Source organism: Zootoca vivipara, chromosome 8, assembly GCF_963506605.1.
Source record: "Zootoca vivipara chromosome 8, rZooViv1.1, whole genome shotgun sequence".
NCBI classification, from domain to species: Eukaryota; Metazoa; Chordata; class Lepidosauria; order Squamata; family Lacertidae; genus Zootoca; species Zootoca vivipara.
Genome location: NC_083283.1, coordinates 87,428,256 through 87,455,734, shown reverse-complemented (window position 1 = coordinate 87,455,734; position 27,479 = coordinate 87,428,256). Strand labels below are relative to the sequence as shown.

At 46.8% G+C, this 27,479-nt stretch overlaps 1 protein-coding gene across 4 annotated transcripts in view; it reads left to right on the top strand.

Moving 5' to 3' along the window:
* Positions 1 to 27,479, top strand: part of ADCY2 (adenylate cyclase 2) — a 129,736-nt gene that overhangs the window by 96,920 nt on the left and 5,337 nt on the right. For 2 of the 4 annotated variants that reach the window (XM_060278172.1, XM_035101265.2), the window contains 4 exons: positions 4,551 to 4,709; positions 6,738 to 6,884; positions 22,132 to 22,239; positions 24,072 to 24,186. In XM_060278172.1, coding sequence (XP_060134155.1) covers positions 4,551 to 4,709; positions 6,738 to 6,884; positions 22,132 to 22,239; positions 24,072 to 24,186 — 529 coding nt within the window. The remainder of the gene's footprint in view (positions 1 to 4,550; positions 4,710 to 6,737; positions 6,885 to 22,131; positions 22,240 to 24,071; positions 24,187 to 27,479) is intronic. The other 2 variants (XM_060278171.1, XR_004691663.2) reach the window with 2 other exon arrangements.

The window sequence follows — 27,479 nt, the reverse complement described above, 5'->3', positions numbered from 1 at the left end:
CTTTCCCACAGAGCAGAAACACACCTGATGGCATAGTGAGGAATGTTTAATCCCTAAACTTACGTGAAATGCGTTCCTCAGCTAGAGTCTAGCGGGCCAGGAATAGAGCAGGTATTTGCTAGGTGCTCCTGAGCCTCAAGAAGACTCAGCTGCTGGCCACTGGGCTGACGTTCACCTGAGCAGCCGGCCACAGCAGCAACTGCTCTGCAGAATTCTTAGGTCAGTTACAGTCCAGTTAGAATCCTGACAGCAAGACAAATCATAACTCCAGGGTACTGGTCATTTGGAACAGCAGGAAAGTGGGAAATGGGAGGGAACTCAGTTCCCTTCTTTCTGAATGCAGAGTGTCTATTCCAGGACACTGTGCAGTTCAAACACGTTCTTCCTGAAGTCAGATTCAGAGCAGTTCCAGGAGTAAAAATGGTGATTGGTGTATCTCAGTACAGATTTGCTTGATGGTCCTGCATGCATTTCATAAAGGATCTCCATTTACAAGAGAGGCTAATAGCATTAGGCCCTGAACAATCAGAATTTCCTTGGCAAAATTATGGAAGATTCCTTACAAACCTATCATTCTTCTTGGCTGTCACAACTTGTTTGGACATTATAGTAAGGGACAAGATCTTAGCTCTTTTCCTTTGCACTGGGAACACATGAAATTTGTGCCATGGGACCCCATCACTCACACCAATACAGACAACACCATTTTCAGAACCAAGGTGTCCGTGATTTAAAATCGATTTTGCGTGTAGAGGTCTCCAAAACACCCCCCAATAAATCACACTTCACACAGAAATTTAAGTTTGAGGTTTTTGGCATAATTTTCGCCACAACTTTATTTCAAATACAAAATGTGAGTGGTTGCTTAGGCATTGGTTACGACTATCTGACATCCGCCCGCCTGTGGAAGTCAGGGTGAGGAATAGAAATTGAGGAGAGAATGGAGACGGGGGTATGCAGCAACGCCTCAGAGCTGTCGTGACTGTGGCCGTGCCTTGCCTCGTCCTCGCCCGCCCTGCCACCCCCTCTCGCCTGCCCGACCCTCCCGTCCTCTTGCTGCAGAGTTCCAGCATCACAGCATCACCCAGAGACACCCACAAATATGAGTTATCCCTCTCTCTATTTCTTCCTTCCTTCCCTCCCTCTTCCATCCTTAATAAAATAGGGGGGGCAGATAAGCCCCACATAGAAAGCCCATCAACATGGGGGGGATGACTCTTTCAAATACGGTGTTGTTGTTTAGTCGTTTAGTTGTGTCCGACTCTTCGTGACCCCATGGACCATAGCACGCCAGGCACTCCTGTCTTGCACTGCCTCCCGCAGTTTGGTCAAACTCATGTTCGTAGCTTCGAGAACACTGTCCAACCATCTTGTCCTCTGACGTCCCCTTCTCCTAGTGCCCTCAATCTTTCCCAACATCAGGGTCTTTTCCAAGGATTCTTCTCTTCTCATGAGGTGGCCAAAGTATTGGAGCCTCAGCTTCAGGATCTGTCCTTCCAGTGAGCACTCAGGGCTGATTTCCTTAAGAATGGATAGGTTTGATCTTCTTGCAGTCCATGGGACTCTCAAGAGTCTCCTCCAGCACCATAATTCAAAAGCATCAATTCTTCGGCGATCAGCCTTCTTTATGGTCCAGCTCTCACTTCCATACATCACTACTGGGAAAACCATAGCTTTAACTATACGGACCTTTGTCGGCAAGGTGATGTCTCTGCTTTTTAAGATGCTGTCTAGGTTTGTCATTTCTTTTCTCCCAAGAAGCAGGAGTCTTTTAATTTCGTGACTGCTGTCACCATCTGCAGTGATCAAGGAGCCCAAGAAGGTAAAATCTCTCACTGCCTCCATTTCTTCCCCTTCTATTTGCCAGGAGGTGATGGGACCAGTGGCCATGATCTTGGTTTTTTTGATTTTGAGCTTCAGACCATATTTTGCGCTCTCCTCTTTCACCCTCATTAAAAGGTTCTTTAATTCCTCCTCGCTTTCTGCCATCAAGGTTGTGTCATCTGCATATCTGAGGTTGTTGATATTTCTTCCGGCAATCTTAATTCCGGCTTGGGATTCATCTAGTCCAGCCTTTCACATGATGAATTCTGCATATAAGTTAAATAAGCAGGGAGACAATATACAACCTTGTCGTACTCCTTTCCCAATTTTGAACCACTCAGTTGTTCCATATCCAGTTCTAACTGTAGCTTCTTGTCCCACATAGAGATTTCTCAGGAGACAGATGAGGTGACCAGGCACTCCCATTTCTTTAAGAACTTGCCATAGTTTGCTGTGGTCGAAACAGTCAAAGGCTTTTGCATAGTCAATGAAGCAGAAGTAGATGTTTTTCTGGAACTCTCTAGCTTTCTCCATAATCCAGCGCATGTTTGCTATTTGGTCTCTGGTTCCTCTGCCCCTTCGAAATCCAGCTTGCACTTCTGGGAGTTCTCGGTCCACATACTGCCTAAGCCTGCCTTGTAGAATTTTAAGCATAACCTTGCTAGCGTGTGAAATGAGTGCAATTGTGCGGTAGTTGGAGCATTCTTTGGCACTGCCCTTCTTTGGAATTGGGATGTAGACTGATCTTCTCCAATCCTCTGGCCATTGCTGAGTTTTCCAAACTTGCTGGCATATTGGGTGTAGCACCTTAACAGCATCATCTTTTAAAATTTTAAATAGTTCAGCTGGAATATCATCACTTCCACTGGCCTTGTTATTAGCAGTGCTTTCTAAGGCCCATTTGACTTCACTCTCCAAGATGTCTGGCTCAAGGTCAGCAACCACACTACCTGGGGTGTACGAGACCTCCATGTCTTTCTGGTATAATTCCTCTGTGTATTCTTGCCACCTCTTCTTGATGTCTTCTGCTTCTGTTAGGTCCTTACCACTTTTGTCCTTTATTATGGTAATCTTTGTACGAAATGTTCCTTTCATATCTCCAATTTTCTTGAACAGATCTCTGGTTTTCCCCATTCTATTGTTTTCCTCTATTTCTTTGCATTGCTCATTTAAGAAGACCCTCTTGTCTCTCCTTGCTGTTTTTTGGAAATCTGCATTCAGTTTCCTGTATCTTTCCCTATCTCCCTTGCATTTTGTTTGCCTCCTCTCCTCCGCTATTTGTAAGGCCTCGTTGGACAGCCATTTTGCTTTCTTGCATTTCCTTTTCCTTGGGATGGTTTTCGTTGCTGCCTCCTGTATAATGTTACGAGCCTCCATCCATAGTTCTTCAGGCACTCTGTCCACCAAATCTAAATCCTTAAACCTGTTCCTCACTTCCACTGTGTATTCATAAGGGATTTGATTCAGATTGTATCTTACTGGCCCAGTGGTTTTTCCTACTTTCTTCAGTTTAAGCTGGAATTTTGCTATAAGAAGCTGATGATCTGAGTTACAGTCAGCTCCAGGTCTTGTTTTTGCTGATTGTATAGAGCTTCTCCATCTTTGGCTGCAGAGAATATAATCAATCTGATTTTGATGCTGCCCATTTGGTGATATCCATGTGTAGAGTCATCTCTTGTGTTGTTGGAAGAGAGTGTTCGTGATGACCAGCTTGTTCTCTTGACGGAACTCTTTGCCCTGCTTCATTTTGAACTCCAAGGCCAAACTTGCCAGTTGTTCCTTTTATCTCTTGATTCCCTACTTTAGCATTCCAATCCCCTGTAATGAGAAGAACATCCTTCTTTGGTGTCATTTCTAGAAGGTGTTGTAGGTCTTCATTCAAATACGGTATTTACCAGTAATTGGGGGGGGGAGGCACCTAGGCCTCTAGGAGTTGGCTGCTATGCCTAGGAGTAGGTCAATTTAAGAAAGCAGAATGATGCATATGCTATGGCAATATATCAATAGAATCATAGAATTGTAGTTGGAAGGGACCACAAGGGTCATCTAGTCCAACCCCCTGCAATGCAGGATTTTTTTCCTAAGGTGGGGCTTGAACCCACGACATGGTTGAAATATTATGCTGATATGCAGCAACACCTTGTAGCCGTCGTGGCTGCGGCCGTGCTTTGCCTCGCCCTCGCCTGCCCTGCCATCCCCTCTCGCCTGCCCGACCCTCCCGTCCTCTCCAGCCAAGCAGGGTAGCCGCCAATGCTGCCAGCCCCAGAAGCACAAGGTGGCCGCTGCCACCGCCGGCACAATGTCCTCGGGCCCGCTGGCCCTGTAGCCCCGCCCACATTCGCACTTTGTGGCCCCTCCCCTGCATGCCTTGGCCCCGCCCCTGAATGACCATGGCTCCCCCCCCTAGTTTTGATCCTGCACCCCTGTGCGTGCATAGAATCTGCCTGTTTAACATTGGCAGATTTTGGGCTCTCAGATTTCAGCAGACCATGTGACACTAAAGTTTGGTGTCCCCTCCTGCTTCTCATGTACAGGATTGTTGCGGCTGCCTTGGTTGCACTGCCCTAAAACCGCCTCTGTCTTTGGGCCCCACCTGGAATGGAATGAATACCTTAACCTACTGCTTCATTGTTTTGGGGGAGGGGGGTTGTTGTTTTTTCTCTTAAAACCATCTGATAGGACAAGATGCCTATTGTTTCTTTACTTCTGTGTCCTCTTTGTAACAGAATGAATATTACTGTAGGTTAGATTTCCTGTGGAAGAACAAGTTCAAGAAAGAGCGTGAGGAGATTGAGACCATGGAGAATTTGAACCGGCTGCTGCTGGAGAATGTGCTGCCTGCTCACGTGGCTGAACATTTCTTGGCAAGGAACCTGAAGAATGAGGTCAGTCCTCACCACCTTTGGTCTTCTTTGCTGTTCCGAAATATAACTGGCAGCCTTCAGGAACACCTGCACACCTTCAGGAACAAATCTTGCCCAGTGTACACACAGCATACTAGAGACTGCCCCCTCACTGAAAGTGAGAATTGGCAGACCAGCTTGCCTCCATTTCTAGTTTGTATCCAAGAGTAAAACAGGAGAGAGGTAGACTGTGAGAGATTATTTCTGGTGTGCACTGTGGGTTTTACACACTCCCCAGTTGCCCAGTGATAATTTCAAGGGTGTGAGGGGCAAGGGGTATCGCGAAGCCCCTCCCCTCCTGAGTTCCAGCCCAGCCCAGAGCACGACTGAGAGCAGGGAGAGCTCCAGCTCCAGTGGGGAAACAGGAAGTGGGATCCAAGGCTCTGGCAGGGTAGAAGAGCCAGCGTCCCAGGTGGGACAGGAAGGAGGAAAGAGGGGGGCAGACCCATCCCCCCAACTCCGGAACTTCGCAGAAAGCGTCGGGGGAAGAGGATGGGGCTCCCCAAGTTGTTATGCTGGTGCAAGACGCGCCAAAAGCCATTCGGAGGTTCTGATGAAAGCTGAAAAGATGTGTCTCTGTAAATAGCTCTACCTTTAGCACTGTAAATACGCAGCACCAATAAAAAGATAAAATGCAGAGCGGTGGAGAGTCGTTACTCTGAAGTAGTCCCATCCGACCACTGTGACAAAGGGCAAGACTTTAAAGCACGAGAAAACAGGCAGGCAATGCAAGCCTTTGAGAAGCTGCCACAGGCCCACCCTTTCCAAAGCGATCAATGTGTCTTTGGAGTTCTCCAATTCTGTGGTTGCTTTTTGCAAGCCAGCTGCAAAAATCAGACCTCTGTCTCTCCTAAGGTCTATGTACCAACTCCAAATATTTTTTTCTAGTCCCTCAAGCACACTGGAAAGGCACTGTTTCCTAGCCCCACTTGGACATAGGTTGCCCATTAAGAAAGCCTATTGAGGAAACACCCCAAGCTATTATAGAACAAGCCATGTTATGATCCTTAGCAAATGATGACCATTGCAGTGGTGACCAGTATGAGAGAAACAGCAGTGAAGATTTGGGTTGCAAACTGCATAAAGAGACTGAACATGTTTAGTCCAAAGAACACTATTTCTGTTCTAGAGTCTGTTGATATTTAACGATGTTTGGATATTACTGCTTTCTCAATGAAACCTTCTTGCATTATGTCTGCTCTGAGCAAGCCATTTTTATCTGTGAGTTACCAGTTGCTGGGGGACAACTATGGAAGAGTTTGCATTTGTGTTCTGCTTGTGGGCTTCTCATCTGCATCTGCTTGGCACTTTTGAGAACTGGATGCTGGAAGGGTCTTTGGCTTGATCTGGCAGCTCTCTTCTTTTGTACACTGGAGCAAATGGGCCTTTGGATCAGTATTCATTTCCATTTTTCTTGCCTAGAAATGATGAAGAACTTTGATGATGATTATGATTATGATAAGTAACTTTGACTTCTTTTGGCTGTAGCATTTTTCAAGCACTTCTAATTTAATTAAAAAGATTGAGAAAGCAGTGCCATGGTTGCCAGGCTTCCAAATGACAGTAATCTCTCAGTTTCACTACAACATTGTCCTGGTCCTTTTGCACTGAGCAAGAAATGGGATCAAGTCAGGTGCAAGGCATCAGGTGCAAGGCTTCAGGGCTTTGTCACCTGCTTTGGTAAACCTATTCCTTGAATATCACTGGGCTGTTTCCAGTATATCCACTGGTGTAAAATGTGTAGCCAGTTATTTAGAGAGGTACTTTAACTGAATAAAACAGGCTAATTAGGTAGTATAACCTGATGAAATTATTCGTGGATGGGCTTGGCTTATTATAAAGCAAAAAGTAGTAAAACATCAGCATATTATCTTTGTGCTAAACAGCTGCAAGCACACCTTGCATGAAATTTTCATCCATCCTTTTTCTTTCCAATCTGTACTTCATTTTATGAACGCCTTCTACTGAGAACATTTTGTGACTGGTTTCTCATTCTTCTCTCTTGAACAGGATTTATACCATCAATCATATGACTGTGTTTGCGTCATGTTTGCCTCCATTCCAGATTTCAAAGAATTTTACACAGAATCTGATGTCAATAAGGAGGGCTTAGAATGCCTCCGGCTTCTAAATGAGATCATTGCTGACTTTGATGATGTAAGTACATCATGTCTGTGTTTGGCTAAAGGACAAGCAAGAAATAATTTTGTTACAGAGGGGTTTCCCACATTGTGGCCCCAATTCAAAGCAGACTTTAGTGCATTTTATTCCATTTAAATCAGTTAACTTGAACACATTTAACTCTATGCTGGACTATGGCCTCCATGTTGTGTTTGTAAGCCTAAAACCTGCTTATCTTTCTAAGGCAGAAGAAGCTGTTGCATCCATGTCTCATAGTCTTGGAATTGTGTGGTAGATATTTTTACACCAAGCTTTGAGTCATCTCTTATAATTATAACCCATACAAGGCCCTCCGGTGTCTCGTAAGATTATGAAGGAAGGGCTTATAAATCTGACCAGTGCCCAGGAAGACTCTAGGGAGAATCAGCAATGTTTATGGTTTGACACACAGGATAGTGACTTGTAGAGCAATTCTGTGACAGGTAAAGGAAAATAATAATAATAATAATAATAATAATAATAATAATAATAAATATTTAATACGGTCAAAGACCAGCAAGAGAATTATACAGTTCAGTTCATAGAATGGGTATCTATATAGTAAAATTGCAGTTAAAATGTTACAAATTTTAAAATTATATAGAAGTTTGATATATGAGTCTCAGCCACCTGTCAACACTCCTGTGACAATCCTACGATAGATCAACTAGGTTATCTGTCACTCGTGTTTGCTGTCATCACGGCATGTCTTATTCTTGTTGCTATGTAGCAAAATTTTGCTACAGTCCTAGTAGCCTCTATGTCTTTGTCAGCTAAAAGGTGTCTGGTGTAGGCTTCCTCTGATCGGCCGGGCTGTTTCATTAGGAGCAGTTTGATCAGCTCTTTCCTCGTATTGCGGTGTAATTGGCAATATAAAAAGACATGCCCGATGGATTCGATCTCGTTGTCACCACAGGGCCATATTCTTTGGTCAATCAGAGTCTTGTTGTATCTACCGACTAATAAAGCTGAGGGGAGGGCGTTAAAATGGGCCCTGGAGAATGCCCAGCGATGTTTGGGATTAACTAATGACTTGAGGTAATTTGCTAAGTGGATCCTTCGATGGTCATAAAGGTGCCTATAAATTGTTGAGAGTCGGGTAAGATGGTTTTGGAGTTCAGTGTCCGTTGTTCTGTCTTTGATTAGGTTTTTCACTCTTCCCATTTCCAGGCTTAAAAGATGCTCTGTTGAAACTCCATATGAGGATAGTTTCCTTCGGATGCTGTTCTCCCAACTTGATTGAAAGTTATCACAGTGTATCAAGGGGAGGAGGCCAGTTGGTGTCTTATTAAATCTTGGCCAGAAGTAAAAGGCGGCTTGCCACACTTTAGCTTCAACCCTATGTAGGCCTGTTTCCAGACGTAGGACAGCATTGGGAACACATTTCGGTGTTTGGAGTATTGATCTTAGAAATCCTGATTGGATTTTTTCATGAGAGTCCAGGTTGGAGGTAGGAATAAGTGGTGCACCATACAATAGTTGGGCTAACGGTTTTGCCATAAATAATTTGAGGGCTGCTGGAATGTAATTTCCTCCCTTTGATCGGTGGAATCTTGCAATAGCTGTCGTACTCCTTTGTGCGATGGAAGAGATGTATTTAATGTGGGCTGTTTTCTTCCTGGAAGCTTGAAATACAACTCCCAGATATTTAAAGCATGTTACCTGCTCGATGGTTTGCTTGTCTATGCGCCAGTTATATATTTTCCTTTTATTGGAAAAAAAACATAATTTTGGTTTTTTGGTAGTTCACTATTAATTGTTCCTCCCTACAGTATTGTGCAAGTTTGTTAAGTGCTCTTTGAAGGCCAATCTGAGTCTGGGATAAAATGACCGCATCATCTGCATAAAGCAGGATGGGTAGCCTTTTGTCTGCTAGTTTTGGGGTGTGAATATCTGCTCCTTGAAGATATGCAATTAGAGAGTTTATATAGATGTTAAATAGGTGGGGGGATAATATACACCCTTGTTTAACTCCCTTAGTAGTTCTAATTGTGTTGGAGAGTTGGCCTTCCCGATTGCATCTTACACGGAGCCGTGTGTTGTTGTATAGCTTATATATTAATAACAGCAGACATCAGTCTATAGATGACTTGCTAAGTTTGTCCCATAGTTGGATTCATGAGATGGAATCAAAGGCTGCTTTGAAGTCAACAAATGCTGCAAAGAGCTGGGGATTATGCTGCGTTGTATATTTTTCGGCCAGATGTTGCAAAGTCAGGCAATTATCTTGAGTGGATCTTCTCTGTTTGAATCCTGCCTGCACGTCATCCAACATGTTCTCTTTTTCGATCCATTCACAAAGTTTTCTGCTCAGATATCTGGCGTATAGTTTGCTTATGGTATTCAAGAGATTCATTGGCCTATAATTGGCAGGGTCATCCCTAGGGCCTTTTTTGTAAATAGGAATGATAATAGATAGCCCCCAGTCATCAGGGATCTGAGCTGTTCTATCTATATGAGAGAACAGGGGCCCACCAGTTGGGATCGATTTTAAACAGATCCGTTGGTAGAGAGTCGTTTCCAGGAGCTTTCCCATTCTTTAGCAGATCTATCAATAGGTGTATCTCCTTGGTCGAAACCGGTGGCCATGGCTGAAGTTGCTCTTCCGGTATATCTAGTGTATTGGGGGGGGGCGGTATTAGGTTCCCCATACAGGGAATGGAAATGGGATTGCCTGGTTGTCACTGATGTACAGCAAGATAGATGTGATAGACCCGAACTTGATTGGTCCACGGCTAGCCTCCAGAATAGTAATGGGTTTATAAGTTTGGTGGCCTCAATTAATTGCTGCCAGTGTAACTTCATTGCAGATCGTTTTTTCCTAATCAGCAGTTTTTTACATCTTTTTTTTTTTGCATCCACCATAAGCTGTCTTTTAACATCTGAAGGGTCTTCCTTGTGTTCAATAAAGGCGTGAATCAATGTCTTTTTAGAGGTCATGCACTCTTGGCCAAACCACTTCTTAGAGGGTATCCTATACTGGGGAGATTCAGAGTATGGTTTATGACGCTGGCTGGTGTGCCGTGACGTGCGGCGACGAGAAGGGCGATTTGCATTGTCACGTGCCTGGCGGCTGCCAATATGCAACGCTGACCCGCCGGAAAGCAATATTTCTCCTCCTCTTTCCCAAAGCTCAGTGCAAACGAGCCTGGCGGCCGCCAATACACAGCACTAGTCCACCGGAAAGCAATATTTGGCAAGTGTTTCTTACAGTCATAATTATAATATAGGGCGGCACAGAGTTAAATTTTTTAACTTTTTTAATGGTGGTGTGCCTCGTGATTTTTTTCACGGAACAAGTGTGCCGTGGCCCAAAAAAGGTTGAGAAACACTGGTTTATGATGAATTCTTGAAGTCTTTTTGTAAGTGTTTGGTATAATGTGATTATGTTTGGAGTGTCCGTCGCTGCTCCTGCACATCCATCCAGTATTGCTCTTGACAAGTGCTGGCTCTCGGCAGAGTTGTACCAGTTAGCGACTAGTTCACTCACTTGGCCATTCCACTTAACTTTTTTGTGGCCTGTTTCAGTCGTTAAGGTCGGTCGATGTCACAGTGGCCGGAGTGGACTACTTCAGAGTAACGACGCTACGCAGCTCTGCATTTTATTCTTTTGTTGGTGCTGCGTATTTACAGTGCTCAAGTCATTGCTATTTACACGGAGCGATGTTGTCAGTCGGTTTCAGAACCTCCTAATGGCTTTTGGCGCGTCTTTCTCCAACACAAAAGCTTTGGCAGACCCATCCTCTTGCCCCTCCTCTTCCTGCGTAATTCTGGAGTTGGAGGGATGGGTCTTCCCCCCTTGCTTGCCCCTTCCTGTCCCACCTGGGACCCTGGCTCCTCTACCTTGCCTGAGCCTCGGACACGACTTCCTGCTTCCCCACTGGAATCGGAACTCTCCCTGCTTTCCCCTTTGCTCGGGGACGGGCTTGAACTCAGGAGGGGAGGGACTTCGCGATATCCCCTGTCCCTCACATCCACCCCCCTCCCAAGCTCTCCTTCACCCCTCCCCAGGCCCCCCCCATGTGTCGGTGACGACTGGAAGCCTAAGAACTCAGTGCTCTCCGAGCCCGTTGGTGTGAATACCTCCCCCCAGTCCTGCGAGCCCCCCCCTTCCGCCTGGGCGGACGGGAATCCCAAAAAGTCCGTGGCGTCAGAGCTGGTGGGGGTAAAAACGTTCTGCCAATCTGCTCCTTCCTCTGACTGGGTGGATCTCGGTGACACCCATACCTCATCCTCTGGTTCCTCAAACTCCGCTTCCCAGCGCCATGGTGAGCTGCTCTCCCGTGCCTCCTCCTCCTCCCCCTCCCTTTCCATGTGCCAGGGCTTGGGTCTGTGGGGAAAGAGGGCGTGAAATTCTTCCACCAAGAATTCCTCCTGTATCTGAGTGGCTGGGACCCATTCATTCTGGGACGGTGGAGCATCCTCCCATGCCATGAGGTACTCCAGTCCCCCCACCCCCCACCTTGAATCCAGGATGGCCGTGGCCTCATTGAGTTGCTCCCTGCCTTCCCTCTCCCCCCCTCCCTCGGGGGTTTGTTCGCTGTCTCGGAGCCTGCTGCTTTCCCTGTACGGCGACAGCAGCGATCTATGAAACACTGGATGCACCCTCATGTCCTCTGGCAGTGCCAGCCTGTATGCCACCGGGTTTACCTGTTGCGTGACCGTGAAGGGGCCCAGCCTTTTGGGTGCCAGCTTTTTGCACCTCCCTCTGGTGGGAAGGCCCTCCGAGGACAACCACACCTTGTCCCCCACCCTGATGACCTCCCCTTGTCGCCTGTGGCGATCTGCCCCCTTTTTGTACGCTTCCTTGGCCCTCTCCAAGTGGTCTCTGAGCTGCTGGTGCACCGTCTCCAGTTCCTCTGCCCAATCCTCAGCCTGTGGGCCCTCCTCCTCCTCCTCCTCCCTCTCCCTCTCTGGGAAAGATCTGAGGTCGCGCCCGTAATTGGCCTTAAAGGGCGACACCCCTGTGGAGACGTGCACTGCATTGTTGTAGGCAAATTCTGCTAGTGGCAAGCGATCCACCCAGTCCGTTTGCCGCTGGCTGACGTAGCATCTCAGGTACTGCTGCAGAATGGCGTTGACCCTCTCCGCTTGTCCGTTGGTCTGCGGGTGTCTAGCCGTCGACAAGCTGACCTCCACCTGCAGGAGGTTCATGAGCCGCCGCCAGAACCTGGAAACAAATTGGCGGCCACGATCCGAAATAACCCTTAAAGGTAATCCATGCAGTCTGAAAATGTGATCAACAAACAGTTTGGCTGTCTCTTCTGCCGAGACTGCCCTGGCACACGGTATAAAGTGACACATTTTGGACATAAGGTCCACCACCACCAACACTGCAGTCTTACCCCTGGACGAAGGCAGATCTGTGATGAAGTCCATGGACACCACTTCCCACGGCCTGTGTGGTGTGGCTAAGGGCTCCAGCAACCCTGGTGGCGCTGCTCTGACCACCTTCGCCCGCTGGCAGGTGGTACAGCCCCTTACATGGTCTCGAACATCTTCCCGCACCCCTGGCCACCAGAAGTGTCTCATGACTAGGTGAGCGGTTTTGTCCCTTCCAAAATGCCCCGCTGTAGGGTTGTCGTGCATCTGCTTGAGGACCGTACGTCGAAGCTGGGTGGTGGGTAGGTACAGCGCACCCTTGTAGAAAAGCAGCCCTCTGCGTTCTGCAAAGTCTTTTGCCTGCTCCCTCCCCCCTCTCAGTTCTCTGAAGATGCGGTTGGCAAATTCATCCGCTGCCGTCAGTGCTGTGAGTTCTGCCTCGCTCACCACAGCTGCTCCGCAGGACCATGCCGACGGGGGGAAAACGTGCCTTGGGGCTGGTGGCGCCTCCTCCTCCATGTACTCTGGCTTGCGGGAGAGGGCATCCGCCCTGACATTCTGCTCCCCCGGGATGTAGTGGATGGAGAAGTTGAAGTTCGAGAAGAACTCTGCCCACCGTATCTGCCGCTGGTTGAGCACCCTGGCAGTTCTCCAGAACTCCAGGTTCTTGTGGTCTGTGCACACCTGGATGGGGTGCTTCGCGCCCACCAGGAAGTGTCGCCAGTGCTGGAACGCAGCGTAGATCGCAAGAAGTTCCCTATCAAACACTGTGTAGTTGCGTTCAGGCTGTGTCAGCTTCCTGGAGAAGAAGGCACAGGGTCTCCACTCCCTGTTGGCGTCCAGTTGCAACAAAATTGCGCCCACAGCTTTTTCAGAAGCATCTGTCTCAATGCGTAGGGGCGCGTCCTGCACCACATGGAACAGGTTTTGGTCTGAGGCGAACACTCTCTTGAGGCTTTCGAACGCTGCTTGCGCCTCTGGTGTCCACTTGAACTTCTGCTTGCCTCTCAGGCAGTCCGTGATGGGAGCCGTAACGCGAGAGAAGTTCTTGATGAACTTCCTGTAGAAGTTAGCGAAGCCTAGTAGGCGTTGGGCATCTTTGCGCGTCCTGGGGCTGTGCCAGTCCAGGATGGCCTGCACCTTGTCCTTGTCCATCGCCAGCCCCTTGTCTGACAGCTTGTAGCCCAGGAAGTCCACCTCTTTGGTGTGAAACTTGCATTTCTCCAGCTTCACATACAGGTGGTTCTCCTTCAGGCGTTGCAACACCTCTCTGACATCTTTCACATGCTGCACTGGGTCATTCGAGTAGATAAGGATGTCATCTAGGAAGACCAAGCATTTCCTGAAGAGGAGGGACCCCAGGACGTGGTGCATGAAGGCCTGGAAGCATGCTGAGCCCCCTTGCAAACCGAAGGGCATCACCAGATATTCAAAAGAGCCCAGAGGCGTGAACATCGTGGTTTTCCATTCATCTCCTTCCCGGATCCTGATCAAGTTGTACGCCCCCCTTAGGTCCAGCTTGGTGAAAATCTTGCCCCTGCGTGCCGCTGTCAGGAGATCATCCACTCTGGGCATGGGGAAAGCCACGGGCTCTGTCACCGAATTCAGCCGTCTAAAGTCCACCACAAGACGGCGCTGTTGCGTGTCTTTCTTGTCCACCCAGAAGACCGGGCTGCCCCCTGCTGCCTTGCTTTCCCTTATGAACCCCCGCTTGAGGTTCTTGTCGATGAAAGCGCGCAGATCCTCCAGCTCCTGGTCTGACATGGCGTACAGCTTGGCTGGGGGTATCGTCGCCCCTGGCACCAGGTTGATCTGGCAGTCAAAAGGCCTGTGCGGGGGTAGGTGGTCGGACTCCGCTTCGCTGAAGACCTCCTGCAGGTCCCAGTACTGCTTGGGTATTGCCTCACCCCCTTTGATATGCATGGTGGCCACCGTGGCTATCGGAGGCCCCTCCCCTGGTTGGTGCTGCATGCAATGTTCCAGACAAAAGTCTGACCCAAACGTGATGCACCTCTGGTGCCAACTGATGGAGGGGTCGTGGCGCGCCAGCCAGCTCATGCCCAAGACGATGGGGGGGTCTGAGATGGTGGTGACGTTGAACGCCAGTGTCTCTGAGTGCCTTCCCACCGTCATTCTCATGGGGGGGGTTTGATGTGTGATGGCCCCTCCCAGCAGCTCCCTGCCGTCAATGGTTGCTACGTGCAGAGGAAAATCCAACTGCAAAAGCTGGATTTGGTGCTCTTCTGCAAAGCTTCTCGAGAAGAAGTTGGCGGACGCCCCACTGTCAATTAAGGCGAGGACCGTCAGGGGATAGCCATTTGGGAGCGTTAGCGTCACTTCTAGAACCACTCCTGCTCTGGGAGGGGTGGGCTGGCTCTGCACCTCTCTGTGCGGGTGGGCGGGCTGGGGCTGTTGTCTGCTGACTGTGCCTGGCTGCTGCCCCTTGTCTCCTGCAGCCAGGCTTTCCCGTTTCCCTGCTGTGGTGCTGCGTCAGTGGGGGAGGGCACCACCGTTCCCGCCTTTCCTTGCCACTCCCTGCGATGTGGGCAGTCTCTGACGAGATGCTGGGGTGAGTTGCAGAGAAAGCAATTCCCGCCCCTTCCCTCCTTGCGTCTTGGCGCCGCTGGGGTTTGAAAAGCCCGCGCGCGCGCGCTATCAATCTGCATGGGCTCCTGGTCCTGGCTGGCTCCAGGCGTGGCCTGAAAGGGTTGTTGAGGGAGTGGCTTCTCCTGCGACCGTGGGAACCAAGCCCGCTTTGCGCGCGTCGCTTGCTTGTCGTTCCACCGGGATTCCTGCCTCACCCCCACCGCCAGAGCTGCTTTGCTCAGCTGATCCATAGTACTGGGCTTTGGACCTCTCGAGAGTTCATCCTTCACCTCCTCGCTCAAACCCAAGTAAAACGCAGCTTGCATGGGAGGCGAATCCAAAACCCACCCCAGTCTGTGCACCAGCATGGTGAATTTCGCCCAATATGCGCGAACTGTCATATTTCCTTGGCGTAAATTATGCAGTTCCTCCTTAGTCTGGTCCAAATGACTATCGGACGAATACATCGTCCTCAAACCTTCTAGAAATTGTTGGACATTTTTCATGCAAGGATTCTTGGTTGCGATTAATGGTCTTAGCCACTCCCTGGCTGCTCCGGTGAGATGTTCCACAATAAACGCTACTCTGTGCTCATCATCGGGGAACTCATTCTGGTGCAGCTCAAGAGCATACACGATCTCAGTCTCAAAGCCCTGAAACTCCTTCGGGTCTCCATTGAACTTGCTTACAAGGGTCCCTGCTCTCCTTCCTGGCAGCACTTGGACTTGGGGAGCCCCTCCCGCCTTGTTTTTCTCTGCATCCAGCTTGTTTTGGAGGTCTACCGCCACCGCCCTTAAATGCTGCTCTTTTTCCTGGAGCTCTCTCACCTGTTCCGCAAGTTGTAGCCGGTCGTCCTGGACCTTCTTAGTCTCCTCTTTAGCTGCCTTCAATTCTCCCTGCGCCTGCAGCGACAGCTGTTGCAGTTCTAGCTGGGCTTGCTCAGCGATCTGCCGCCACTTCTCCGCCTCGGACACGCTCATCCCGGCAACTCCGAAGTAGCCCAAAAATGATTAGGAGGTTGCTGTCACAGTGGCCGGAGTGGACTACTTCAGAGTAACGACGCTACGCAGCTCTGCATTTTATTCTTTTGTTGGTGCTGCGTATTTACAGTGCTCAAGTCATTGCTATTTACACGGAGCGATGTTGTCAGTCGGTTTCAGAACCTCCTAATGGCTTTTGGCGCGTCTTTCTCCAACACAAAAGCTTTGGCAGACCCATCCTCTTGCCCCTCCTCTTCCTGCGTAATTCTGGAGTTGGAGGGATGGGTCTTCCCCCCTTGCTTGCCCCTTCCTGTCCCACCTGGGACCCTGGCTCCTCTACCTTGCCTGAGCCTCGGACACGACTTCCTGCTTCCCCACTGGAATCGGAACTCTCCCTGCTTTCCCCTTTGCTCGGGGACGGGCTTGAACTCAGGAGGGGAGGGACTTCGCGATATCCCCTGTCCCTCACAGTCGATATCTGTGTTGGATTAGTGGTTGGTTGAGTGGGAGAGCACACCATAGGACCATAGGTAGATGATCACTTTCTGATCTTGCTATTATACTAAACTCAACAATCGAGGTAATTAGCTCTTGGGATACGATAAGATAATCTATGACAGTGAGTTTTTGTCCTGACCAAAAGGTGTATTGACCTGGATAGTCTCCTCGTGTGGCACTGTTCAGTATGTATATAGATTTTGTCTATACAGTGGAACCTCGGTTTATGAACACCTCGGTTTATGAATTTTCGGTTTATGAACGCCGCGGACCCATCTGGAACGGATTAATTCACTTTCCATTACTTTTAATGGGAAAGTTCGCTTCAGTTTATGAACGCTTCAGTTTATGAACAGACTTCCGGAACCAATTACACCCATGTTTCAGTTTATGAACGCTTCAATTTAAGTACTTCACGGACCCGTCTGGAACGGATTAATCCACTTTCCATTACTTTCAATGGAAAAGTTCGCTTCAGTTTATGAACGGTTACTCCGCGGACCGTCTGGAACGGATTAATCCACTTTCCATTACTTTCAATGGGAAAGTTCACTTCAATTTATGAACGCTTCAGTTTATGAACAGACTTCCGGAACCAATTGTGTTCATAAACCGAGGTACCACTGTATACCATCTGAACTAGATGTAATCCTCCTAGGTTACAGATCTTATCAGATGAGGACCTTGGGAGTAGTGGTGAGGTGATCTCTGAATCTGGGGGCCATTGATGGAAATGTGCATAGAGGTCAGCATCGCTCGGGCCGGCCCTTGCATTGAAGTCTCCTGCTAGTATTATCATAGCTGTCGGATAGAGATCCCGACATTGTTCCACATAGGCTTCCACCTCTTTCCATAGTAGGTCTACTTGTGTGTGTAGTCGATAGGGGGGGTAAGTAGAGGTTTATGCATAGCAACCTATGACTTCGAAAATCTATGATTGCCGCAGCCACCGAATCCGATTTTTTTTGGGGGGGGGGAGCTGTGTAATTTCAGCTTGTATTCATGTTGAAGCACATAGAGCGATGCCACCTTTTGGCCTGCCTCCTCTTTGGCTGGGTAACGCACTTGTTGCACACGAGTGATAGTTTTCCAGGTTTCTTGGATATATATAATGTCGTGTTTGGTTAGGAAATCCATTAGGTGCAGATCTTTGCTTTTAGTTCCCCACCCTGCAATATTCCACGAAATGATGGACAGTTGGTAGTTTGTGGTTGCTTGTTTCATTAGGGCCGATTTATCACTGGCGGGATCGTATACTTGGTCAGACAAAGTGTCATCTTTTGATTGCATCTCCTCTGCTGGAGCAGATGGTTGGTGGGACACTAGAGCAGTATTCTGCGCCAAACCTGCTGGTAATGAGTGGTTGTCCTCTAGGGTTAGGTTGATGTTTCTAATTTCTCTGCCATGTTGTCCGTTCGTCAGGTCCATATATCATTCTTCCCTGGCTTTTTTTTGTTCTAGTTGTTGCTCTGGTTGGGGTGTTTTATGGGAGTAGCAGTCTTCTCCAGCCCTAATTGACTCTGTCAGGGATGTGAGCAAACCCAAGCATTCCGTAAGAAAGTTTTCAATTGGCCCTAACTCTTTGCTTAGTTGAATTTGATATTCTTTCAGCGTGTCTTTGAAAAGCCCTATCAAAGTGTAGGTATAACTGTCCGGATCCCACTGTTGGACCTTTGGATCGCTCGGCCACTCCCCGAGCTCCGTCAGGCTAGAGAACTCCTGCCTCTCCCTGGGCCTGAGTGACCCATCGGATCCACCTGGCGTGGTCTCTGGATTTCCCATCTGCTGCTCCTGCTCCAGAAGGACCTCAGAGACCTTGTTTTGCATGGATGCCTGGACCAGCTCGGTTGCCAGATCAACCCATTCCCCTCCTTCACTTACTTCCACTTTCTTCCCATACCAGGTACGGTCAATAGACCATTCGTGGGAGTACAAACTCTCCATGGTTCTGGGATCATTGGCTTTTGGTTTGAAATAATGCAGTATTTTAGTCTGTATTCCTTTTGGGGGTGTCTCTGCCGCATGCATAGAGGAGATTCCCAGGTCTTTATAATTCTGCCTTGTGAGAAACATCCCCCTGAGTTGAGTTTGTCTTACTTCCCGACCGCTGGACTGGCACTTTGTTTTTTTGGGGGGGGGGGTCAGGGCTCAGAGTGTTTAATGAGAAAGTATTAAGGACCTTGGTGGAGGGGAGGAGGTTTAGACTATCCACCCTTGACTCTCAAGAGCTCAAAAAGCTTATCAGTCTGGAATGTAGCTTTCTACTCCGGCGTCTGTCTTTCTCAGGGTTATTTAGCAACTCCTACTCTCTATGCTGGAACATCACTTGAGACGCGGCACCGTCTTCAGGGCCTGACCTCCCTTGATGCAGCCAAGAATTGCAGTAGTTTCCCACCCCCCTCCTGCTGCACCACACTGTTGACTCGTGTACAGCTTCTGGGATGTGGTTAATATATATATATATAAGACTAAAAACTAGTTTAAAAGCTTAATTGAAACAGGAGGCTCTGACTAAGCTGCTGCCTCCGTCGCCATCTTGGCTCTCCCCCCGGTAAAGGAATGTAAAATTGTGATTTGATCTGTTTTGATATTTTAACTTTTGTATATTTTAAGCTTTGGATTGTAAACTTTCATTGATTTTACTTTTTATCTTTTGTAAACCACTTTGAGTGTTTTTTCTATAATCAAATAATAAAATACAATATAATAAATATATTTTTCTTATACTGTAAATCACTCTCATTTTGAGATGCTTTGTGGGAAGCAATTCATAAAGAAAAGAAATAATAATGCTGCACTCTGAATTTGAGAGGACACCAGCTGCTGTAGAAATGGAATGCATAAAATGGAATAATTTTCCATGCAGCATTTAAGAGGCACATGGATGACTTTTGTGTTCCTAAATGACCAATAGTGGTTTTTGATGTTTACCAGAATTCTAGGTTATGGTTCATTCTAGATTCCTTTGCATTGAGATGAATGCCCTTAGCATTATTGAAATGGATGGTGTGGAAATAATTGCATCATTTATTACATTTAAGTTCATAATTCACGTGAATAACTATGTAAATCACATTGACTAGTGGACAGGGAGATGAATTTGGTGGAGGCCAGACTGCAGCAGAAAGGAAACAGCAGAGGTTGTGACAAAGACTGGTCAGAAGGGAAGTCATTGCCTTCATGCTTCTGCTGCTCAGAAGTGCAGTTGATTCCCCCCACCACCACAAAAGTAGCACTCTATCGTATCAAAATGCCCAAGGCAGTTTATATATGCCACCACCGAAGAGAATAGCACCGCAAATCCAAATGTCGCAGTAACACTGACTGCAGAAAATGAATTGCCAGAGCTCCTTTTGCAAAACGTTAAAATAGTTTCTCGGTCAAACCAAGAGTTGCATTAAGGCTCAGAATGTGTTGGGTTCCAGGGAGCATTTTTTTAGACAAGAACAATTTCCTGCACTTCTTTGAGATAGATGTTTTTTGCTGCACATGGCATCTTACAACAGCAAATAAACAAACTTGAATTTGAAGACATAAAATATGTTTCACCTAGAGATGTCATAAGTCAGGGGCACTTGCAAAGCAGATAAACTTTTTTTGTTGTGAGGAAGGCAGATCAGCAGCAGCAGAAATGCTTCCTGAGCGTTCTCAAGGCTCTGTGGGTATTCAGAACATGCACAAAGCCTCTGTCCCTTTCAGGGCGAGTTCCAGAATGCCCCTGTTTCCTTAGTAGTACCTACCGGTAGTTTTATTTTGTGTAAGCACAAGTCTGGGGTACTGTGGAAATTCTGGAAGTATTTTGGTGGAAGTTACCACACTAACTTGGCCTGATGATCAAACATCACCATTGACCAGAAACATTTATTTGGATTGTTTGCACACTAGATAGAGCACTTTAGCACTGCTGCAGCTCTGCTTTTCCCCAATGAGCTGAAAGAGGAATTGAAATGAAGGTTCTGCATAGCACATAGCATAGTAATAGAAAGAAACATTCTGTTTAATATCCCTGCAATATGGGGTAAAATCTGATTGAACAAGGGTAATTCAGCATGGATCCTACAGAGATGAGAGAAGCAAGCAAGTGGGAAATGCAAGCAAGAAGCTTTCATGTTAAAGGAGCAGTAGGGTTTCCCCCGTCCTCACTGGGCAATTTCATGCTTTAATTGCATTTTTATATCCAAAATATAGCAGCACGTAGGAGGACTGAAAAAGCACTCAAGAGCACCACAGAAGACAATGGAATGCAGCCATTTTACAATGTTTCCCTGTTTAAAAAAGTGAACAAAGGATGGCAAAGCTACAGAAAAAAGTTGGTGTGAAAACAATCTAATTGTCTTTCACACCACTGAGCTTTTCAAGAATTGCCCTTGGCAATTTGATCACATGTGCCGTTTGGTTCGTGGCATTGTATGAGAGTGGAGGCAACTGTTATAGACCACCCCCATTGTAGAGTTGATTGTGTCATCTGCAAGAACGAATGGAGCAGGGCTATTGAACAGCTGTTATGGAAAGATGGAAAACATTGCATGAACCAAAAACAGAAATTTGTTAGCTCGTGAAAGGAAGAAGGTTACCCAAACTGGCTTTCTTTCCTTTTAGGGTCTACAAAGCATTTGCAGACCTATTTTGATTTACATGTAGTGGGTTGTAATTTGGATGCCTGCTGTTGAATCTAAACTGAATTGTCATGTACAGTATGTTGTTTTAGGCTGTCTGCCATGTTTTTCTTCTGTGATGGTTTGGGTTTAATCTGTTGTTTACCAGTTATTAGCTTGATAAGTTATCCTTGTTATGGCCAGTGGCCGAAACAAATAAACTAACTTCTCAAAGCCCTCATGCTCACAAGAGAATAGGTTAAAAACTTTTATGTTTAAACCTGTATTCAGACCTGGCAGTGAAGTTGAAAATGTCAACATAAATGTGGCTCACTGAGTGCCTTTGTGGTCATTGGCGAAAATATGGAAAGTACTGCCTGAAGCTCAGGATGAATTTGTACATCTTGAAGGACTGCATGCAATACTCTCTTCATTTTGAAAGGTAGCAAACATCAACAGCATGAGTTAAGATGAACACAAGACCCCAAGGACTGTGAGCAATAGTCCCTTTTTGAAGAAAAGTCACATTACTTTGGCTCACAAGTCAAACTCGTTTCTGCTCCCCAAAAGTGAAAATCCTATCAGCATGCTATCCATAGAGGCCTTTTTCACACACACCCTAAGGGTTAGGGCTAATGGCATTCATGGCAGAGTCCTGTAACAAAAGAATTGGCAACCGCAAGACATGCTGATACATCTATCCTGTTTGCTTTTTTGAAACGTAGTCATTGTGACTTGCTAACATTAAAACAATGTCTGCAAGCAGAGTTATCTCTGCAGTGCTCAGTACAAAGCTACCTCTCTTCTCCCTTTCCTTAATTCATGTGCCAGACGGGCTTTTGTATCCTCTTCCAACTCAGCCTTTCTGCACTGTAGTAAGTAGTTCATTGAGCTAGGAAAAAAGGGAACTCTAGAGCTTGGGTAACCAGCCCAGCTAAGTAGCTTTCTCAGCTGAGCTCCAAAGCCTGAACGAGGAATGCTAGTCATGGCGAGAGCATTGGCCAGCTCTTCTCACCTGCAGGCACCTTTTGCTGTAAAATATGATCCCCTGCCTGTGTCCTGTGTGAGATTGGGCCAAACTTTGGCTTAAATAAAAGTCTTAACTACTGTCTCAACTAGTTTGGCTGCTTCTGGATCTGCTAAATGTGCTTGAAAGATACTCCAAACAAGTGCAGCCCGGAAGCAGCACTGGGAAGCATGTGTGTTAACAATGCTGATGCATTATTTGGCTATCAGACACCTGAGTGCCTTATTTCTTCACAGCTATTGTCGAAACCCAAATTTAGCGGCGTTGAAAAGATCAAGACCATTGGGAGCACTTACATGGCAGCCACAGGGCTAAGCGCAATGCCCAGCCAGGAACATAGTCAGGTACATCAAAGTTCCTGTGTCCACTTTGTAGGGACCATATTTTGTCTGGGGTGCAAAAGGCCACATCTGGGAATGCAGTGAAGCTTCTAAGTCATCTCCCCACCAAGCCGGTTCAAAGGCTCTGAAAAGCTGCGCCCAAAACTTGGGAGGAATCTTGGGAGCATCCCAAAGGGGGCATGCCAACTTCAGCAATCCCAGTGCATGTTCCCAGAAGCATTTGCCTGCACCTGTGCAACTTTTGGCTCCAGATCTCAGGAAATGCAGTTAATACAGTTTCCCTCCAATGAAACACAACACTCCAGCACTTGGATTTTCTAACTCTGAATATGCTTTTCATTCCCTGCATAAACACCCTGCTATTACAGAACAGTGTTTTATTTCTTTATTGCTGTTACAGCATTGTATAGCAAGGCCTAATGGGGGTGGGTGGGTAGGCAAAATGATATTCCTGCATAGTTTCCCTGGTGTTCCAGTATTTGAAGAATCTCACCTACATTTTGTGAAGTGGTGTTAAACTTTACCCCCCCCCCAAAAAAACCCTCCACACTTCAACCCCACCCTTTATTTCCTTCTCATTCTCTTCCCACTCAGCTTCTGAGTGAGAATGGATTTATGCCTATAGAGCAAGTAGGATATTTTTGAAGAATCATGCTTCATATTCACATAACATTAAAACAGCTCGATCCTATTCTCCTACAGTCCACAGTTGCAGCTCGGAGGGTCCTGTGCACTGATGTACATTAAGTATGTGTGAAGACCTGGCACACAAAAACCAGCTGGGCCCTCCCCTCTCATGAATGAACAGATATGAGCCTCTCAGGTGGGATGGCTCCCTCTATCTGTACGGTATGAAATGGGCAGAGCCACCTGGACCTGAGAGCATGCGCAGGTGACCCATTTGGCCATTGTCTTAAGTCCCAAGACTTGAAGGGCCTATTGCATCAAGCGAGGGTTGGCCCACCCAGGAGGCAAAGCGAGGCCACCGCCTTGGGTGGCCCGATCCAGAGAGACAGGAAATCCAGCTTCCAAGGAATGTGTTGCTCATGGTGGCAGCGGCAGCTCTGCCACCTCTCCGGCAGCCCCCCCCCCACATGCCACTTGTACAGCAGCCTCTAAGCAAATAGAAGGCACTGCTGGGCCCCTCCCACCCTTGTTCCCAATGAAGCTCTTTATCCCCCCCCCCAGCCACTTCTTCCCAATGTAGATGTTCACTCACCCCTTCTTCCCTGGCAGAAGGATGTACAATTTGTGGTTCGCCTCAGGTACCAAAATGTCTAGGGCCATCCATCATTCAGGAGACCAGCAGGGGAGCAAAGAGGGAAGGGATCCTAGAAGGGAGGGAGGGACCTGTTCTCGCAAGGGGAGTTGCAAATCCGTTACTTACTGGGAACCAAAAGCAGATCTCTTTCTTACCCATGGGCCAACAAGCACTCGGAGCCAGTCCAGAACCCATTTTGACCAGGCAGATTGGTTTTCCACAAGTGCATAGCTGATACAAAACTGAGCTGTGTGCAGGCGTAAATAACATACAGCCCAATCTTATGCATGTTTACTCAGAAATAAATCACACTGAGCTCAATTTAATTAATTAAATTTTTTAAAAAAATATTTGTTAGTTTATATCCCACTTTGATCAGGAATAAGTCCAAAGTACTGTGATTCTGTTGGAACAAGTAAAAGTACATAGGGTTGTAACTCTAGAATTAAAACACTGCCTTCTTGTAAGTTTTCAGTAAATTGCAACATTTGCAGAGAGCAAATCTCTATTGAGGCTTCTTTGATAATTGCAGTGGCCTTACTGGATATGTGTATGTCTGTGTGTTCACATTCAGGAGCCTGACAGACAATACATGCATATCGGGACTATGGTGGAGTTTGCATTTGCCCTGGGAGCAAAACTGGATGTCATAAACAAGCATTCCTTCAACGACTTCAAGCTACGCGTAGGTAAGCAGCATAAGTATTTTGTCTCATCTCCAAGTACAGCAATAATATCCTTTTTAATACAGTGTTAACAGTTCAAGTTCCTCCACTTTGTTATTCCAGCATTGTGTTTGCATAACTCCCCCCCCCCCCCAATGCTAATTTCAGCACATCACTACAGTTGAATATTGTGAGACTGTGGCTGTGATCACTAGGGTTATAACTTTTTGACTTTCAAAAAAATGGATTTTTTTCTTTTTTTTAAAAAATGGATTTTTTTTCTTTTTTCTTTTTTTAAAAAAGGACTTTATTCTTAAAATAAATAGTCCCTTTTCAGTGTTTGCTTAGAAAGACTGAAAAGAGACTAATTCTTCTGAGCTGTGAAAAAAGGTCACCCCGAAATGAAAAGTTGGAATCGCCGTATATGCAACATTACCACTCATTGAAAATGACTTCAATGACTTGTCAGAAATATTGAAACCTTAGGGGGGGGAAAGCATTGTGGGTATTGGAGACTCACTGGAAGCAGGAGACATCTGTCCTCCAGATACCAAGAAGCAAGCAGGGTGCAGAAGGCGCAATCAAAGTGATGTGGGAACTTTCTTCTCTTCTTCTTCTTCTTCTTTGGCGATCCCTTGTAGCTGAGTAAGATTGTCTTCCATAAACACGATTTTAACAATGGGTCTGTAAGTGACTGTGGAGGCCAATTCTGGATCCATATGGCCTTCCACAGTGGGGACATAGGTTTCCAGGCGGGAGTTGATCACGGTGTGGATTTGCCAAGTGTGCCTTCCGTTTCTCCCTTGCGTCCTGAGATCGAGTTTCTTCAAAGCCCATGACACCTTTGGGAAAGGCTGTTCTCCAACTGGAGAGCTCGCAGGCCAGTGTTTCCCAGTTGTCAGCGTTTATACTACATTTTTTTTAGATTTGCCTTGAGACAGTCTTTAAACCTCTTTTGTTGGAAACTTTATGGTGCTTGCAGCAGAAACAAAGAAGAATTGCAACCAGGCATTGGGCCTTCTCCGTGGTGGCGCCGCCCGCCCTGTGGAACGCCCTCCCATCAGATGTCCCATCTTTCCTCCCATCAGGAAAGAAACAACTACAGTGGTACCTCAACTTACGAATGACTCGGCTTACGAATGTTTCGAGTTATGAACAGAGTTCCGCCCACCATTTTGGATGTGGTTTAGATAGGATTTTTTCGACTTACAAATTTTTAGATAGGATTTTTTCGACTTACGAATTTTTAGATAGGATTTTTTCGACTTACGAATTTTTTAAATTCCCCCCACACTTACGAATTTTTCAACTTATGAAGGTCCACTCGGAAGGGATTAAATTTGTAAGTTGAGGCACCACTGAATCTGACTTTTAGAAGACATCTGAAGGCAGCCCTGTTTGGGGAAGCTTTTTATTAAATACTAGCTGGCCTGGCCATGCGTTGCTGTGGTTCTTTCCTGTGATTTCCCGCCACTCTGTCCGGGCACATGAGTTATCCTGCCCCCTCCTCCCCCTACCCCCGGCTCATCCCTGTGAGTAGTAGTAGTAATAGTAATAATACAGTAATAATAAAGCCATAGGGTGAGTTTATTACTATTATTTATTAAATTTGCACACCGCCCTTCATCCACAGATCTCAGGGCAGTTCACAGCATGTTTTCATTATTTCCTTTTCTTTCCTAACTTGTCAATTTTTAAAAATGAGGAAAAAGAGTACTATTCAGGGAAGTATGCCATTTCCTATTACAGAATCATAGAGTTGGAAGGGACCCTTGAGGGTCATTTGGATCCATGGAATGCAGGAATCAGACGGCAGAAAGAACTCTGTACATGCTCTAGGTGTCAGGCCCTTGAAGGCTTTTAAAGGCCCCACGGAAACACATGCGCCTTGCTCTGCAGAGAAGGCACTTTGCGTATGGTCAGAGGCACCCTTCACATGGAACATGGGCACCTTAGAACCAAGCAAAACGCTGCAAGGGCGAGGAGGGAAAGGGCTGACCTGAGGAGGGCTCACTCGAGGAGGAAGCCAGGGCGACACTGACGCCGCCGGCTCTCCCACTTCCCAGGGCCACTGCCCAACTCCAGAGCCCAGTCTCGGCCCACTCATCCTCGGCCCAGGCCTGGCACGTAGCCCAGCGGCATGGGCATCCCCAAGAAGGGCTTCTTCTTCCTGTTCATGGTGCCCGTCAGAGAAGCCGTCAGGCCCAAAGCGTTGCCTCCGCTGCTGCCGCTGGCGGTACCCGCAGAGCCTGCTGCGCTGTAGCCTGCTCCACCACTCTCGCGGAGTGAGAAGGGAAACACTGATTTGAGTTGCTTCTTTTTTTCTTTTGTGTGTGAAATTAACCAGACTGCTTTGCCAGCATAAATATTGTTATAAATAAGAGGAATTCAATGGATATAATATATATTGTGAGATTTTTTTCTTTTTTGGACACACTCTAAAGGTTTGAGCATGCTATATCATACACTCTTCTGTAATATATTGTACTTTTTCTTGAAAGTTAGAATCATAGAATCTTAGAGCTGGAAGGTACCCCAGGGGTCATCTAGTCCCACCCCCTGCAATGGAGGAATTTCAACTAAAGCATCCATGAGAGATGGCCATTCAACCTCTGCTTAAATACCTCCAGGGAAGGAGAATCCATCACCTCTCGTGGGAGTCTGTTCCACTGCTGAACAGCTCTTACTGTCAGATTTTTTTTAATGTTTAGTTGGAATCTCCTTTCTTGCAACTTGAAGCCATTGGTTTGAGTCCTACCCTCCAGAGCAGGAGAAAACAAGCTTGCTCCCTCCTCCATATATTTGAAGATGACTATCATGCCTCCTCCCAGCCTCCTCTTTTCCAGACTAAACATACCCAGCTTCTTCAAGCACTCCTCATAAGGCTTGGTTTCCAGACCCTTGATCATCTTGGTTGCCGTCCTCCGCACACATTCCAGCTTGTCAACATCCGTCTTATATTGTGGTGCCCAAAATTGGACACAGTATTCCAAGTGTGGTCTGACTAAGGCAGAATAGAGTGGTACTTTTATTTCCCTTGATCTGGACACTAGACACTAGACTTCTGTGGATGCAGCCAAGAATAGCATTAGTTTGTTTTTTTTGCTGCTGCATCACACTGCTGTTATCATGTTAAGCTTGTGGTCCACCAAGATCCTTAGATCATTTTCACATGTACTGCTAGTAAACCAGTTGTTCCCCGTCCTATATATGTGCATCTGTTTCTTCCTGCCTAAGTGCCTCCACTAAAATTCATTTTGTTAGCTTGCACCCAGTTCTCCAATCTGTTACAGTCATTTTTAATTCTGATTCTTTCT